Source organism: Xiphias gladius, chromosome 20 (assembly GCF_016859285.1).
Source record: "Xiphias gladius isolate SHS-SW01 ecotype Sanya breed wild chromosome 20, ASM1685928v1, whole genome shotgun sequence".
NCBI lineage: Eukaryota > Metazoa > Chordata > Actinopteri > Istiophoriformes > Xiphiidae > Xiphias > Xiphias gladius.
In genome coordinates this window covers 2,890,954-2,906,078 of record NC_053419.1, presented here as the reverse complement: position 1 = coordinate 2,906,078, position 15,125 = coordinate 2,890,954, and the positions used below count along the sequence as shown (strand labels likewise).

The following is a 15,125-nucleotide window of genomic DNA, read 5'->3' as shown; positions in this document are numbered from 1 at the left end:
AAGCATTTTAACTGGAATAAATGAAAGAAGTTTACATCGACAAAAACAGCATCTGCTTCACAGTCAAACCCAGCATTAACCGAGACTGTCCTCCTGTAAAAATCCAGCCCCTAGTTCCTCTGTGCAAGCAGCTAATGACAATTAATTACAACCCATAGTTACATTTTACTGTTAGGTTTTTAGTGGCCGCAGTAGTTATGACGGGAGCAAAGGACCATTCCCCAACCTGAACTGCACTTATTATAACCATGACGACAAAGGTCCTCTAACCCTCAGGAAGTACTTATTTTAACCCAAACCACGATGTTTTACTGCACCTAACCAGGTAGTTTTTGTGCCTAAACCTAACCAAGCCGTGACCGTTCTATACGTTTAACCACGTGTTCAATATTGTAACCATGACAACGAAGGTCCAGTACACCTGCCTCTGTAGGGGCGCTATTTCAGTAGACACTCCTATGGGTCACATCAAAGGGTAGGCACAAACGACCTATATGGTTGTTCAGGTTGGTGAACTTGTTATGAATACCTCTTAAATCCCAGACTAAATCTGTCCAAACCCAGTAAACCATTAATATTAAGAGAAATAAATCCAGTAAGATTCACTATATTCTAATAAAACCAGCAGTCTAACAAAAGATCAAAGCAGGTGGAAACTGGTAAAACCCCATTAAATATAGTAAAACCTGATCAAGTATATTTAGTCCCGTAAACCTAGAACCAGGCAGACCCACCACACCTCATCATTCTGGGAGCAACTTCACGCAGCAAAAAATCCTGAGAGATTTGCTGATGCCTGCTCAAAGCAGCAACAGCGAAAAAATGATCAGACCCACTGAAGCCCAGTAAAATCCATTTGAACCCAGGCAGACCTGGTGACAAAAGCCCAGTCAAATCTAGCAGCCTAGACCTGATCAGTCTCAGTAAACCCCATCACTCATGGGAGAATCTGACAGTAAAATAGCAACTAAATCCTGAGAGATTCACTAAAACCTCACCAAAAGCAGCAGTCTAACACATGATCAGGCTCACAGGAATATGTTGAAACCCAGTGAAGACGAGCAAAATGTGGGTAAAATACACACAACGTCTTATCCAGCAGGCTAAACTTGAATAGTACCATGAAAACAAATCATTCTGATCAGACTAGAAATCAGGCGAAACCCAATAAAGCCCCACGAAACACACAAAAACCAAATCAAACCCAATAAAACCTGGGATAAGCCAGTCAGACCAGCAGCCTAAACCTGAAAGCCCCAGTGAATTCATTATTTTAAGTGATAGGCTACTGAAGATAAAACAGCAGCTGAGTAACATTCACTAAAACCCGCTCTAAGCAGCCAGGTACATGATCAGAGCCGCTGAAACCTGCTGGAGCCCAGTTAAATCCATTTAAACCCAGTCACAACCAATAGTCTATATCATGCCCACACACAGAAAACCCCAGGAAAACCCCGTTGAACCTGGTCAGACCCGAATCCCCCCAGGTTAGAGACAAGTGTAAGCAACAGCCAACAGGGATATTCAACCAATCTGTCAATTCTCGTTTGGTCTGCGGCAACCAGAGCAACCAGCAACGATACACACACACTGCGGGATGAGGCAGAAGTCAGGCATATAGCTCTCTTTTTTTTCCACTCACCATGCGCTGTGATGTGCCCAGCCAGCAGCCAGCAGAGCAGCAGCAGGTAGAGTCCTCCTGTCCTCCTCCTCCTCAGCATCAGCAACTCCCAACCATCACCAATACATCCAACCAAAACCAGCTCCATGCTGCCCTGCTCCAGTCCCGATGAGCCCGAGAAACCACAGGGACAGACACCGGCAAATCCTGCTGTTGTTTGATTTTTTTTTTTTTTTTTTTTTTTTTTTTGTTAGAAAAAAAAAACAACCTACAATGAATCCAACTGTCAATTAAAAAATTAAAAATAAGAAAAAAGCTCACGGGGTGCTGAGTCAGGAGGATGATGAGGAGGAAGAGAGGGGTAAAACAACCTCTCCTCTCCCCAAAAATAACCCTGAACCCCGGTCGGGCTTGGATCCCAAAAAAGAAAAAAAGAAAAGGAAAACCCAAAACAGACACACGCGGTTAGTTTCCCCTGTTTTTTAGAGATGAGAAATAAGTTCCAGTAACTATGAAGGCAGAGTCTCCATCACTCTTGCGCGGTGCGGCTGATTCCCATTCACACAGATGCAAGGAGGGTTAAAATCCACGCTGCCTTCCCGGAGGTCTGCTCCGTCTGTCGGGGAGGACGGATGGAGAGGGTTGGAAGAGGAGGAAGAGGAGGAGAGGGGTGGGAGGAGGGAGAGAGTCGAACCCTCTCTCTCTCTCTCTCTCTTTTCTCTGTGGGTCTATACAGCCGGGGAGAGAGAGGGTAGAGAGACTTAGGCATAGTATGGAGTCATTGATCTGAAGAGGCTGGAGGTAAAGCCTGGAAATGGAGCGGAGGGCACCGTGTTGGGGTAGAAGGTGGAGCCCGGCAGAGGAGGTAGAGCAGCGCGGAGAGATTAGCTGAAGTCTCCTGCCCTCTCTGGTCACACCCGGAATGTCAAAATTTACAACTGGGAGATTATATTCATCAATTCGTCAACGGGCTATATGATCCACATCTTTTAAGGATATGCAGATTATTTTAAAGAATACATTTTGCTTTTAATTGGTATGTATTTTTTAACTCATTTATTGTCTAATTTGATTTCTACATGGAAGCCCATTTCCACATGGAAAAGAAAAAAGAAAGATGTAATGTAATGGATGACAAATATAAAAGTAATGATGGTAAGCCATTATTAAAATAACTCAAAATGATAGATAATCAAAATTTTCTCACTGTCTTATATTTTTTCATGTAGACTGCTATTTTACACTGAAAGGAGAGAATTGTTTGACCAACTGTAAAAAAAAAAAACTTAAATTTGTAACACAATTGAAAGATTTTTTTTTTCTTTTTTAAATAAAGTTAAGAAGGTAGATTTATACATTTGCTTTGAGTCAGATGTACTGATCTGTTTTAATTAATGCAACTTAAATTTAAGGCAAGTCAACTTAAAGTTTCCAGTTTATCCACCTCAATTATTTGCCAAAAGTAAAATACTGCTCTTTAACAACCAAATAGTATGGATTCAGGTCAAGTACTTTTTGTCATTATCTTAGTGTGTTATTTTAGTTTGTTAGATATAAAATACTTAAAATACTTTCCAAACAATGACAATTTTAAGTTGGCTGGGGAAAATAGAAAAACATATACTCAAATCTGAAGTTTTTAGACTTTATTATATGACTTTTAAAAAAAAAAAGAAACATCTCATTACCTTTACGGTCACCAGCACAGCTTTTGCAACAACACATATACAGAAAAAGCATAAAAAGGCTGTATCGTTTATGTCCTTTTCTCTCTAACAAATATACACAAAATGCAACAATATTATTTAGCTCAACTATGGATTTATCGAGTTATCAACTAAGTGCAAAGTATTGCAACAAAGTATTACAAGTACAAATATGCATAATATGCATAACAGTCTCAACACATACAGTGTTATCACACCAGTATGAAGAAGTGCACTACAGAGCTGGGCAATGAGGCAAAATCTTTCCTATACAGAAGCCACTTTAATCAGCTAAAGCTGGTGAATATTATGCAACTGAATGGTGCAATTGAACACTGGAGAGGAAAAATATAAAAGGCACTTGTGTAGAGTGTGTAGAGCTAAAACAACTCAGACAACCAGCCCTTTTCTGCCTTCCTGGCAGCCACCAGATTCAGTTCATGGCAATACAATTAAGCTACTTGAAATAAAAGTTTCTTTCCGGAACATGTAGTCGGCTTCATATCTGTCACTGAGTTATTCAAGAATGTATAGCAGAAACGTATAGTCAGTTAATCAATTACTTGATTGACAGAAATCTAATCGGCACCTATTTTGATAATCAATTAATTGTTCCAGTTATTTTGTAACCAAAACTACCAAAAAATCTCTGGTTCCAGTTTCCCAAATGGGAATACTTCTAGTTTTATTTGTCTTCTAAAATAATTTTGTAGTGAACAGGCATAACACATAAATCAAACATATTTACAGCACAGTGAGTCCTTTTGAGCTCTAACCACTGACACTGTCTCTGCTCTACAGACACTGTGTGCTGTGTAACTGTGTTTCTTGGAACACTTCAAAACTGAAATGAAACCTTTCCCCACAAATAGAACGAAAAATGTTTGGAGAAAACAGTAACAAATTCCTGCTCCTACAAAAACCTCTTGCAAAATCAGCGTTAAACATTTTATTTTGTTGTTTTGAGGAATATTTGTTGTGTTTATATTGATTTTGTCTCTTGGAGCATACAAAGAGCCAACATCCGAAAAAAGCTTGATTTTACATGCTCCATAAACACCCTTCTGCTTCCATTACATGGCACTAGGCCATTTTTTTGGCCCAGAGGAGCAATCGTAGTGTGTTGTTACTGCAAGCTTTGAGGTCTGCTGTACAGATTTGGTTTTTGGGGGGCAAACCCGCTCAAGCTAAAGCTGCATGATGATTTTCTGGAGCACTGGGTTTTGGATAAGATAGGTTGAGTACATGTATGAAACCTAGAAGCAGGGCACAAGCTTAGGCAAATGAGGTCAGTTCATGCGACACCTCCACGCCCTCAGTGACATGCAAATGTCTTAAGGTGGCTCCTGCAGTTTTTCCCTCCCTCTCTGTATGACAAACACTGCCATGGTGAGCTGCTCAAGGTCAAGGGTACATGACACATAAACACTAGACATCACTGGCAACACTTTGTGCTGTTATGCAGTAGCTCTGCACCAGGTATGGGACAAAAATGTCACTGGCCTGAGTCATACTCTCAAAAATAATCGCTGCCACCACAGTTTATGAAAGGTGTTGCTATGGCTATATAATCATAATGACTTTACAAGTATTTTACTGAATGATGCCCAAAGGAATCAGACTGTATGGATTTGGTACAGGTTCAGTCACACACCTCATCAGGTATTAATATGCTGCAAAAGGGTCAAGGTGAAGTTGAAAACATATTTATGTTGATAATTCAGTATTAAAAATTAATTTAAGGAAACTTTGTGTCTTGATTTTCTGATTTTCCCAAAGTGTGTGTTACATGTGCTGGACTATTTCTTGGCTGCGGGCCACCACACATCAAAACCAGCTGAGAGAGTGGTATCAATCTGACTATCTACCTTTAATCAAGAAAAAGAAAACTTCCCAAAATGTCAAACTATTCCTTAGAACTTAGAATCAGCTAATTAATAATAATAAATCCTGATTAGGTGGCACAGTGGCGCAGTGGTTAGCTCTGTTGCCTCACAGCAAGTAGGTTCTTGGTTTCTATCGCCCAATGTCAGCTGGGATTGGCTCCAGAAAATCTCCCTTTTAATGCGCTACTATAAAACTATGTCCCTTTGACAAGATGTGTGTCACTTTAACAAGATGTAATGACATGCATATCACTCTTGAAACTTACAAGGTATTCCATGATTAGGTAACCTGCATCTTCTTCCAGGAAGATGATGAGAGCGTTCAGGAAACATTCTGTCCAAACACGAATGTCTTTATTCTAGGAAAACATAATTTTGATTAATTTTATTTTTCCAAATCTCTGAAGACAGTCCCTCACAGGATAAGCGGTATAGCTAATCCTGTGAGGATAAGCAGTATTAGCAGCTTACAGCTAAACTCCTACATAAGCTTTATTCAAAAACAGATGGACATTTATGATTCTAGAGGTTCATAAAAATGAAAAAGGGATGTGAGCTCAATGGTGTAGCTTTTGAGTAGCAGGACGCATACCCTCCATATGAAAGACACGGTCAGTATTAGTCTGCCCATGTTAATGTATTTAGAAGGATACAGATAAACTGTGACACCCCTCTTAGGTACCAAGTAAACTCAGGGTCTCCTTTGATGGTACCGATCTACCTGGTCCAACTTAATGATGATGTCAGCAGTCTATTGGCCTGTTGCACTCCTCTGGCATGGATGACTCTGATCAGCTGACTTGAGCGCGTGTTTAACTGGGCCATGAATGTCTCCTCAAGAGGAACAGCCATGAGCCTCTGGAACTTTGCATTGATCTTAAACAAAAAACAAATGGCAGTGGATATGGTATCCTGGATCAAATGAAATGCAACTCACACTGGCCTGTATAGAATCTCAGTTTTAACACAGTGACCACTGAAGTATGCCTGTATAATAGAAGGTAAGGTTTGATTAAAGCCTCTGCCGAAATGCATCCTCTGGGTGTGCTTTGTATTGGTAAATTTCTTCTGCTAGTCCAATCGAGATATCAGACTTGATTTGGGAGCTGAGAGTCAACATTTTGTGTCTCACATGGCTCTCAGAATTCCTCTTCTCTAGTTGTAGCTGTCTAGTTGTGTAATATAGAAATCGGGGAATTGGAAAGTCCTCTGGCCACTGTTGTTTTCAAGATGACACAGGCACAGGGGACAAGAGAATTATTGTGTCATTTTATGCCAACGAAAAACAGTCATCAGACTCAAGTGAAAGAGAATGAGATGATGTGGTCTCACTGGTACTGATCAAAGTTGGATTTGTTTGCTGGTGGATCACCTTGATTGTCCCCTAATCCTGAAGTTCAGTTGTAGAATTCAGATTGAAGAAGTCCTCGCCAAAGTCTTGGTACATTTATTGTAGTCTGATGTTGCCCTATAACCCAAATGTAGTCTGTTGACACCATACCGGTTGACTCTTGTATGCCATTTGGAGGAGTCAGTTTGTCAATGTTGCGCTCCCCCAAAAACACCTTCAGTCTTCCAGCCATGGCAGTCTGAGAAGAGAGCACAAGCACAGTTAGTACGGTTCAACATGTGAGGCAGTTCCCCTGATTAATTTGGGTCTCTAATTCCCTGAAGTAGGATAATATGAGCGATAATTTATTGTAGGACTGTTGTATTAGACTTCATTAGTTTTAGCTAGGTGGACCTAATAAACTGGCAACTGAGTGTAAATATTTAATTGATAAAATAGAGTTAAGCAACTGTAGCTAAGACATACTGAAAATAATTCCTTGTTATTCACATGGTTATTTTAACATCTTTCAAGTGCGTTATCCTACTACACTGAATTGACTTAATAAAATGGAAGATGAGTGTATATCCGTGTTCCATTAGCATTTGCTGACCAGATTCCAGCAGCCTACCTACCTAAGAAAACTGACATAATGCCTTTCCCTATCCTCAACCTCAATGTTGGATTCCAAGAAATAAATGAAATCTGCAGTAGACAACTTGACTAAATATACAAGAACTTGAAAATTGAAAGCTCAGATAGGTTATTAAAATTTGGTCCAGTTAGGCATTCACCAATAATAACCCTTTTATAGCTGCTTTGAAAAGTTTTTTTTGCAGTTGGAGGGTAACAACTATGACCACAAAAATCCCACACACTGTTTCAGTGCTCAGAATGAATGTGTTGTTATTTACTTAATGTATGTATTTGTAGTTCAAATCATGAAGATTACTTTTGACTGAAATACCATTTTGGCTTACAGTATGAAATAAATAAGTTTTGAGAAAACAACAGTAGTGTATGAGTCTGGCTTTTTTCCCCCACTTAATAAAATAACTTATCACATTCATAAACTTCACCCTTTAAACATAGACTGTATCTTTTCAATGTGATAAGATGCATCCCCCAAGTTTTGTAATCTGCCAGTGGGTATGTATCATGTAGTTCTTATGGCTCAATAAGTTCCACTTCCTTGCCTGGCAATGTTTTCAGATCATAAGCTCTAGGGTGTTAAATATACCATCCACTGAACTTCTTCACGAAGAAAATTAACATGTCCTGTAGTATCACCATTTGGATGATTTCACTAAACTCTAGCAGTCCTCCCAGTGAGCCATGGATCAAGATCATCCAACACTTGTAGTTTAGTCCATTATATGTTACACTTTTGGCCATGGACAGTGTTCATATTTGAAAACTTTTAACTCAAAGCATGTGAGATTTCCTTGTTAAGAACATTGATGTGAACAGTAGAAATATTTGTCACTTCCAGTGGAAGTCTGGTAAAGCTACATGCATGCTGTCGTGGAGATTTTGCTGATTATTGGTCAACTCGTCAGTGAAGAAAGTGTTCAGAAGTCAAAGATGTCTTATGCTGAAAGTATTTATTGAAGTTTGGCCAAGAAGAATGGAGAAATTATCAGTACAAGTTTATGCGCATAATGCTGTCTCAATTCTGAAGCTCAGTCCCCTGTGCTCAGTCTTTTAACCCTTACAGATCATGCTGCAAATACTTTACGCCTCGAAAAGGTCAAGCTCAATGCCTCCACAGTATGTGAAGTTAGTCTAATTGTTTGCTATTCTGTAAACAGGGACATGTTTTTACCCCTGTTATTTCTGATCACATTGCATGTAGCCTTCAGTATAACGTAAGCACATCCTTGTCTTGAGCCACTGTTATATGCTATGCCCATGGATTCTAGCAGGCCCCAATCTACAGCGTATAGGTAGGAAAAAACAGCCACCTCCTTTGACCTTGGCTACTACAGCAATGCTGCTTCACTTTTATCAGAATGGCTCTGTTGTCCCTAAATAACCTCAGACAGCTGCCCAACATCTCAAGGAGAGAAGAAAATGTCCCTTTCAGAAAGATTTGCAGCTGTTTCGCCTGAGACCTCAAGGCCCATGCTTGACCTGTGTAACCCAATAGAAAATTCCCTAACAAATGCAAATGAGTGCAGTCTGATAGGGATGTCTCTCTGAAAGGGAAAGCAGCACATTTTTGAAGCACCTGATATTCCTCGCAACACATCGTCCATAAGGCAACTAGTGGACCAAACTGAAAGATCAAGTATGGATAATGCTCCAAGAAATTGTGTTTTGGTTTCAGGTCACAGTTAGAGAAAACCTCTTGATCTCTACAGACAGGTGACAAAATAAAGGAAAAACCAAAGGTTCCTAAAGGGGACCACTCAGAACAACTTTGTGTTTATTTACAGTGACCCTTCCCTCTAAGGGGACTAGTGGGCCCAAACCATGCAAACATAATGCCCCCCCACAGCAAAACAGGATCCCCTCACTATAGGTGTCAAGCATTCAGGGCTGTACCATTCTCTTGGTGTATGCCAAACATGCACTTGCCCACTAGTCAAGAATATGGAGAAGTTGACTAACCAGACCATATCACTTCTTTTCCCATCTCTGTAGACAAGTGCCTATGGTTTTTGCACCTTTAAACTCTCAAATGTGTATTCATCTTTCTAATGAGGAATTTATGCCCTGCAACCCTACTATAATATCCCTCTCTATGTAACTGTTGAAGGAATGTTCTTGCTGACACAGTCTGATCACGTCCTGCATTGACGTTCTCAGTCACCTGGCGAAGAGTTGCTCTTCTGCTTCTCCCTACATATCACACTAATGCACAAGCATCACGGTCATCAACTGTGCGATGTCAACAACAATTTCCAACCCTGTTTACTGATATCTTTCCCGTAGATCTAAATGCAGATGTCCCTTTAGTCACAGTTCCTATTGAAACACCAGACAGTTGAGCAGTCTTTGTGACTGAAGCTCCTGCCAACTGTGCTCTAACAATGACAGAACACTTACAACTCATGGATGTTCCCATGTATATGCCATCAAGTGGTCCTTTTAATTTTTGGCATTGTCACTCCTTGGCTGTCCACAATATCCACAGTTTTTAATATGATACCAGCTTTTTGCAGCTATCGCCTCTGGCTTGTTGTGGTCTCTGTCATGTCAGAGGTGCGGTCAGAGGTTTGGCAACATGACTTGTGGCAACAGGCCCGCCTTCAGCTGGAAAGGGAAGAGCCCTGAGGGGAACTGGAGTTGAAAAACCTGGATACTGAGTCGGAGACAGCTATTCAGATGTGACAGTTAGACCTGCAGTCAGGTTCAGTTCCCTTGTCTGCTGGTGCGTGTTTGCCATCCAGTCCTACTGTAGCATTTGACGTGAGTAAAAGGATTTCCTTGGTCCCCGTTTTCTGTAACTCCGAGGTTGACTGCTATTTTGGTGCATTTGAACATACTGCTGCCACTTTACAGTGGCCAAAAGATGTATGGGCCATACTCTTGTATCTGGTAAAGTTCTGGAGGTTTGTTCTTCCCTTGTTGTTGAAGATAATCTTATAATAAGGTTATCGTAAGGCTTATATCACCTTTTGTCACCTTTTTGCCATCAATGATGCTAAACAGGAGTCCCTCGGGTTCAGTCCAGTTGAATTAATGTTTGGTATTGATGTGCATGGTCCTCTAAAAGTGCTTAAAGAGGAGTTTAGGTGTGATTCTCCCTCATGAATAAATGTGCAGGAGATGTAAAGAGCGTTTGCAGTACAAAACCTCATTGGCAAAAGAGGCCTTCTCATCCTTCCAAGTTAGTATGAAAAAACGTTATGACGAAAGGTTAATCGACAGTTTCAGCCTGGAGATAAAGTGCTAGTTCTGTTGCCATCACCTATCCATTTCTCCGGTCCGTCTGTGGTGGACACCAAAGTGTCTGATACCAATTATTTCTTTCAAACACCTGAACGCAGAAGAAAGATATGGCGATGCCATATAAACATGTTAAAGTCTTACCATTTCAGAAAAGCTGGCCAGGAGATGCAGGAAAATACTCTGGAGACTGCTGCTCCTGACATGACGTCTGCCTCTATGGTTTGTGTAGGAACCGAGTGTAATAACAATTTGACAACGCCATGCGATGGTCAGCAGTGTGGTAGGTTATCAAACTCTGAGATCCTCTCTAATGCCGATGCCCACGTCTCTTACCTTCCTTAGGGTAATTGAGGTGATATTCTCGATTTGCTCCTCTCTTTTTCCACCCTGTTTGGTGACGTACCGTTGTTTACCAGCATTTTACAGCATGACATCGATGTCACTACCGCCACCCCTACCAATGCCCTCCAGAAAAATTGGACAAAATGAAAAAGGAGGTGAAGTACCTTTGAGAAAATGTTTTAGTCAGTCCCAGTTGTAGTCCCTGGAGCTCTCAATGTTTATTGACTCCTAAGTCTGATGGTGCCCTTCGTTTTGTACCGACTTCCGAAAAGCCAGTTAAGTAACTGTGCCAGACTCATTTCCACTTCCTCACATAGAAGATTGCCTTGACAGCATTAGTCCTGCTGTGCATGGGGTTTCATGAGGTTTCCGCCTGCCAATTTCAAGCACCTGATCCCCTTAGCGTTAGGGATGTGCCTCACTCTAATGTGTAGCTTGACAACATGGTAGTATACTCAAATGATTGGGCTGACCATATTTCTAGACCCTGAGTAGTCGTCCTACTTGTTTGTTGAGGTGTCGCTAACCCTTAACCTTGCCAAGTGTGAGTTTAGCAAGGTTATAGTCACCTACCTGAGGGAGCAGGTTGGTCATGGACAAGTTTGTCTAGTTGTTGCCGAAGTTGCAGCTTTGCTGTGCTATCCGGACCCCACGACTAGACGAGAACAGAGACGACTTTTGGGCATTACAGGAGACTATTGATCTTTTTGTAAGAACTTCTCTGTGTTATTGGCACCTCTCACCAACCCGTGTAGTCCTGCCATCCTGTTTGTGTGGTCTGATGAGTGTAAAAATAGTTTTAAGGCCGCTAAATCTCTCCTCTGTAGTGCTCACGTGTTGGCTGCTCCTAAATTTTCTCTACCCTTTCAACTAGAAGTTGATGCTAATGTCACTGGAGCCGGTGCTGTGCTGTTGCAGGAGGGTGGGGGAGATGTGGACCACCCAGTGTGCTTCTGTAAAGTTCCACCACTTAAACTACTCCACCACTGAGAAGGAGACACTGGCCATGCTGCTTGCTCTGCAGCATTTTGACGGGTATGTTGGCTCTAGTTCTTCCCCGGTAATTGTGTACACTGACCACAACCCTCTTGTTTTCCTAACCCAGATTTATAACTACAACCAGCTGCAGATGCACTGGGCTTTGCTGGCTCAAGGTTGAGTGTTTGATCAGTCACAAGAGGGGATCTGACAACATAGTGGCTGATGCACTGTCCCATGGGTAATCTAGTTTCACCTTATTCCACTCATTAATATTTTTGGTCTCAGCATAGTGTGATGGTGGTGTAATGATGTGTATGTGTGTATAATCAGTGTGTTCTGTTGTGCTCTCTGCCCTCTCCTTCTCTCTAGCAGGTGACTGACTGAGCAAAGCTGATTCCACTTCCCAATCAGGAGCTGGAGAACAAGGATTGGGAGAGGAGGCTTAGCCACTGGCAGAGTGGGCCGTTTGTCAGCTGTTGAGCTGTGGGTGTGTGTCAGGATAGCGGGAAGCTATAGTGTGGTACCAGAGTTGGGAGTGTTACTCTGTCTTTCTTGACAATTTAATAGTTGTTGTTTAGGTTAAATTTTTTTTTAAATTTTCTAACAGGTTAGTTCCCAGTGTTTCACTGTCGGTTTATCGTTGTAGTTGTTGTGTTACCAAGAAATCGCTTAACTGTTTGCTGTCTGTGCTCCTGGCTGTGTCCTACGGAAGAGGATTAGGTCTCAATTCGATTCCTCTGTAGGAGGGGAGGTAATTTAACAAAGTTGAATTATCCATCAGCATGATGACATCACTGTCAATTTTTCCCCAAAATTTATTTTCAAATCTTTTTTTTTTTTTTTAAATAGTATTTTGATTTTAATTTCAGAATTCTTAAAAAAAAATCATAATTCTGAGATAAAAGTCAGAAATATGGGTACCCACAAGGAACCAATTTGTACACTTGTACTGACGTAAGGGGCTTAACCTGAACATTATTTATGGAATCTGCGCTTTGAAGAAAATTGTCTCTTTTCTTCTGTGTAGATTAACAGTGATGTCATCATGCTGATGGATAATGCAACTCTGGAAAATTACATCCTCTACTAAAGTGACCGAATTGGCCTATTCAATTTCTGCAAAAGTCTCCTCTCAAAATAATCAGATAAATTAAAACAATTTTGCTGCTCACAACAATGCCTGCAATGCTGGAATTGGATTACCTAATCAAACTCTTCTTTAGACTTTCTCTCAGTAAAAAAGAAATCCTTGCAATTTTAGCACATAAGTCAGATAGTAATGTGTCCAAACTTTAAAGAGAATTTGTAAAAGACTTGTTCAGAAGGAAAAACCACTCTAACTTGGACAAACTGGAGGTTTTTGTCCAACATCAGATTATGACTAATGGACAGATGCATAGTTACCATTGGTTACATATTCATGCAATTCAACAGGGATTTGTTGTGTCACAGGATACTAAGACACATCATCCCCTATGCCCTATGGCATTGTCATATGTGGCTGTATAAATGATTTAGCTTCTATCTGTTATGGATGGAGGGCTATACCACAAACAGTGATCCTAAAATATTTGCAAATTACTTTATAAAAACAGTTTCATGCATAGGTGGATGTCCAGAGAGGATTCTTGCAGACAGGGGCACTGATACTGGTTGTGTAGAAGAAATACAGACAGTTTTGCAGGGAAGAGAAGTTTCTTTTATTGAAGAAGTAAAACCAGGGCATTAAGGGATGGTGAAGTACCCTCTGCAACAGTTCTGAGAGAGTGTGCAGTTCTGGATGAACTTATTTCAAACTTTCCAGGATGATGGGCTCTTCCCAAGAGTCTTTATGGACAAAAATCTTATCCGATTCTGGTTCCTTTACCTTGTCCAGGTAAAAATCTACCCTGGCCTTCTGAAATGAGTCAGTTATGAAAGTAGTGCACATAATAATGATACAATAGTGTTAATAATAATAATAATAATAATAATAATAATAATAATAATAATAATAATAATAATAATAATAAAAATATAATGTCAGTCTTTCCCCTAGGTTTTTTTTCAGCAGAGGTGCTGTTGCGTGCAAAGAGCCCAAAACACCAGGACCCATATCAGCAGTGGAATAACTTAAAACTATTATAGAATTATTCCAGGCGTCCATAGAGACATGTGTGTGTTGATTTACCAAGAACCTTTGCCACCAGAAGGGCACTGGAGGCCCAGATAGCTGTAGTTTTAATAAATGTCAAAGAATGAACTGCCTCATCACAGAGAATGTACACTATTTTGTAGAGACAGCATTACAATCATTATAGACTAAGTTACTGAGGTTCAAAACAAGATAATTATGTGTTTGTTGTGGCCAATACAATACGATAACTGATAATTTTATCATTACAAATGCAAAAATGTGAAGATGACAGTTGAATTTTTTTTTTTTTTTTTTACTATCACACCAAGGTTTACAGCATTCACCATCCCTACAATAAAGAATCTAAAATTGTTCAGAGCCATTCTAAACAACCAGTTTATCTTTTTAATATTTAGATTGACACCAGACCTGATCGCCTTATTGACCATGCCGTTAGAATAATCTTTCATACTGTTGAACTGATTAATGGTTGAAGCCCTCAGATTCAGATTGTTTGGAAAGATTGCAGGTCTTTAACAATAAACTGGTTAACAGCTCTGTGGCATCATTCTTCCTGTCCTCTGCTGCTGGTCAGACTCACTGCTATTTATTGTCACATAGCTTGCCTGGATGTACAGGACAGCATACATCTTATACAGTACATGATTTGAAAGAGACCAAAACTCCCCTGAAAGAAGTATACATTTTGTGTAGTTCTCTAAAATTGCCATCATCTTTAGTATTTCCTAATATATTTTGTAGACTTTCATTACTGAAACTGGATTAAATATATTATTTTTGTCCAACTGATGGAAAGACAAGGTGATCCCCTCGTGAAGCTACTGCAGGTTGGTGCTCCTGCTGGAGGCTGCACTTCTTTGCCAAGCCACAGAAGTTAATGTAGGTCGTACTGGAAATGTGAAATCACAGCACACTAACTGTGAAGTATTAGGCTAGGCTTTCAGTGCAGCACTGTTTTGTGTGCATATGCTGTTTGGTGGAAGTGCTATTGTCTTATTACTGCTTAGTTTTACATTAATTATTGTTGACATTAACCAATATGTGTGCTGTGCCTGTTCACTATTGACTTATACAACCTTTATTTAAACAGGAGGGCAATTAAGAGCAAGCCCTCTTTTACAAGCACACCCTAATTACAGTATGTATACAAACAAGTATATATAAAAAACAACTTAGCTGATGGGGGGATACAATGACAATGCAGCAACCTAGGACTCTATCTAGA

The 15,125-nt window shown here is 40.3% G+C and overlaps 1 protein-coding gene across 1 annotated transcript in view; it reads right to left on the bottom strand.

Moving 5' to 3' along the window:
- Positions 1–15,125, bottom strand: part of dcc (DCC netrin 1 receptor) — a 306,576-nt gene that overhangs the window by 261,707 nt on the left and 29,744 nt on the right. The window contains exon 3 of the mRNA XM_040158011.1: positions 6,715–6,802. Within this exon, the coding sequence (XP_040013945.1) occupies positions 6,715–6,802 (88 nt within the window). The remainder of the gene's footprint in view (positions 1–6,714; positions 6,803–15,125) is intronic.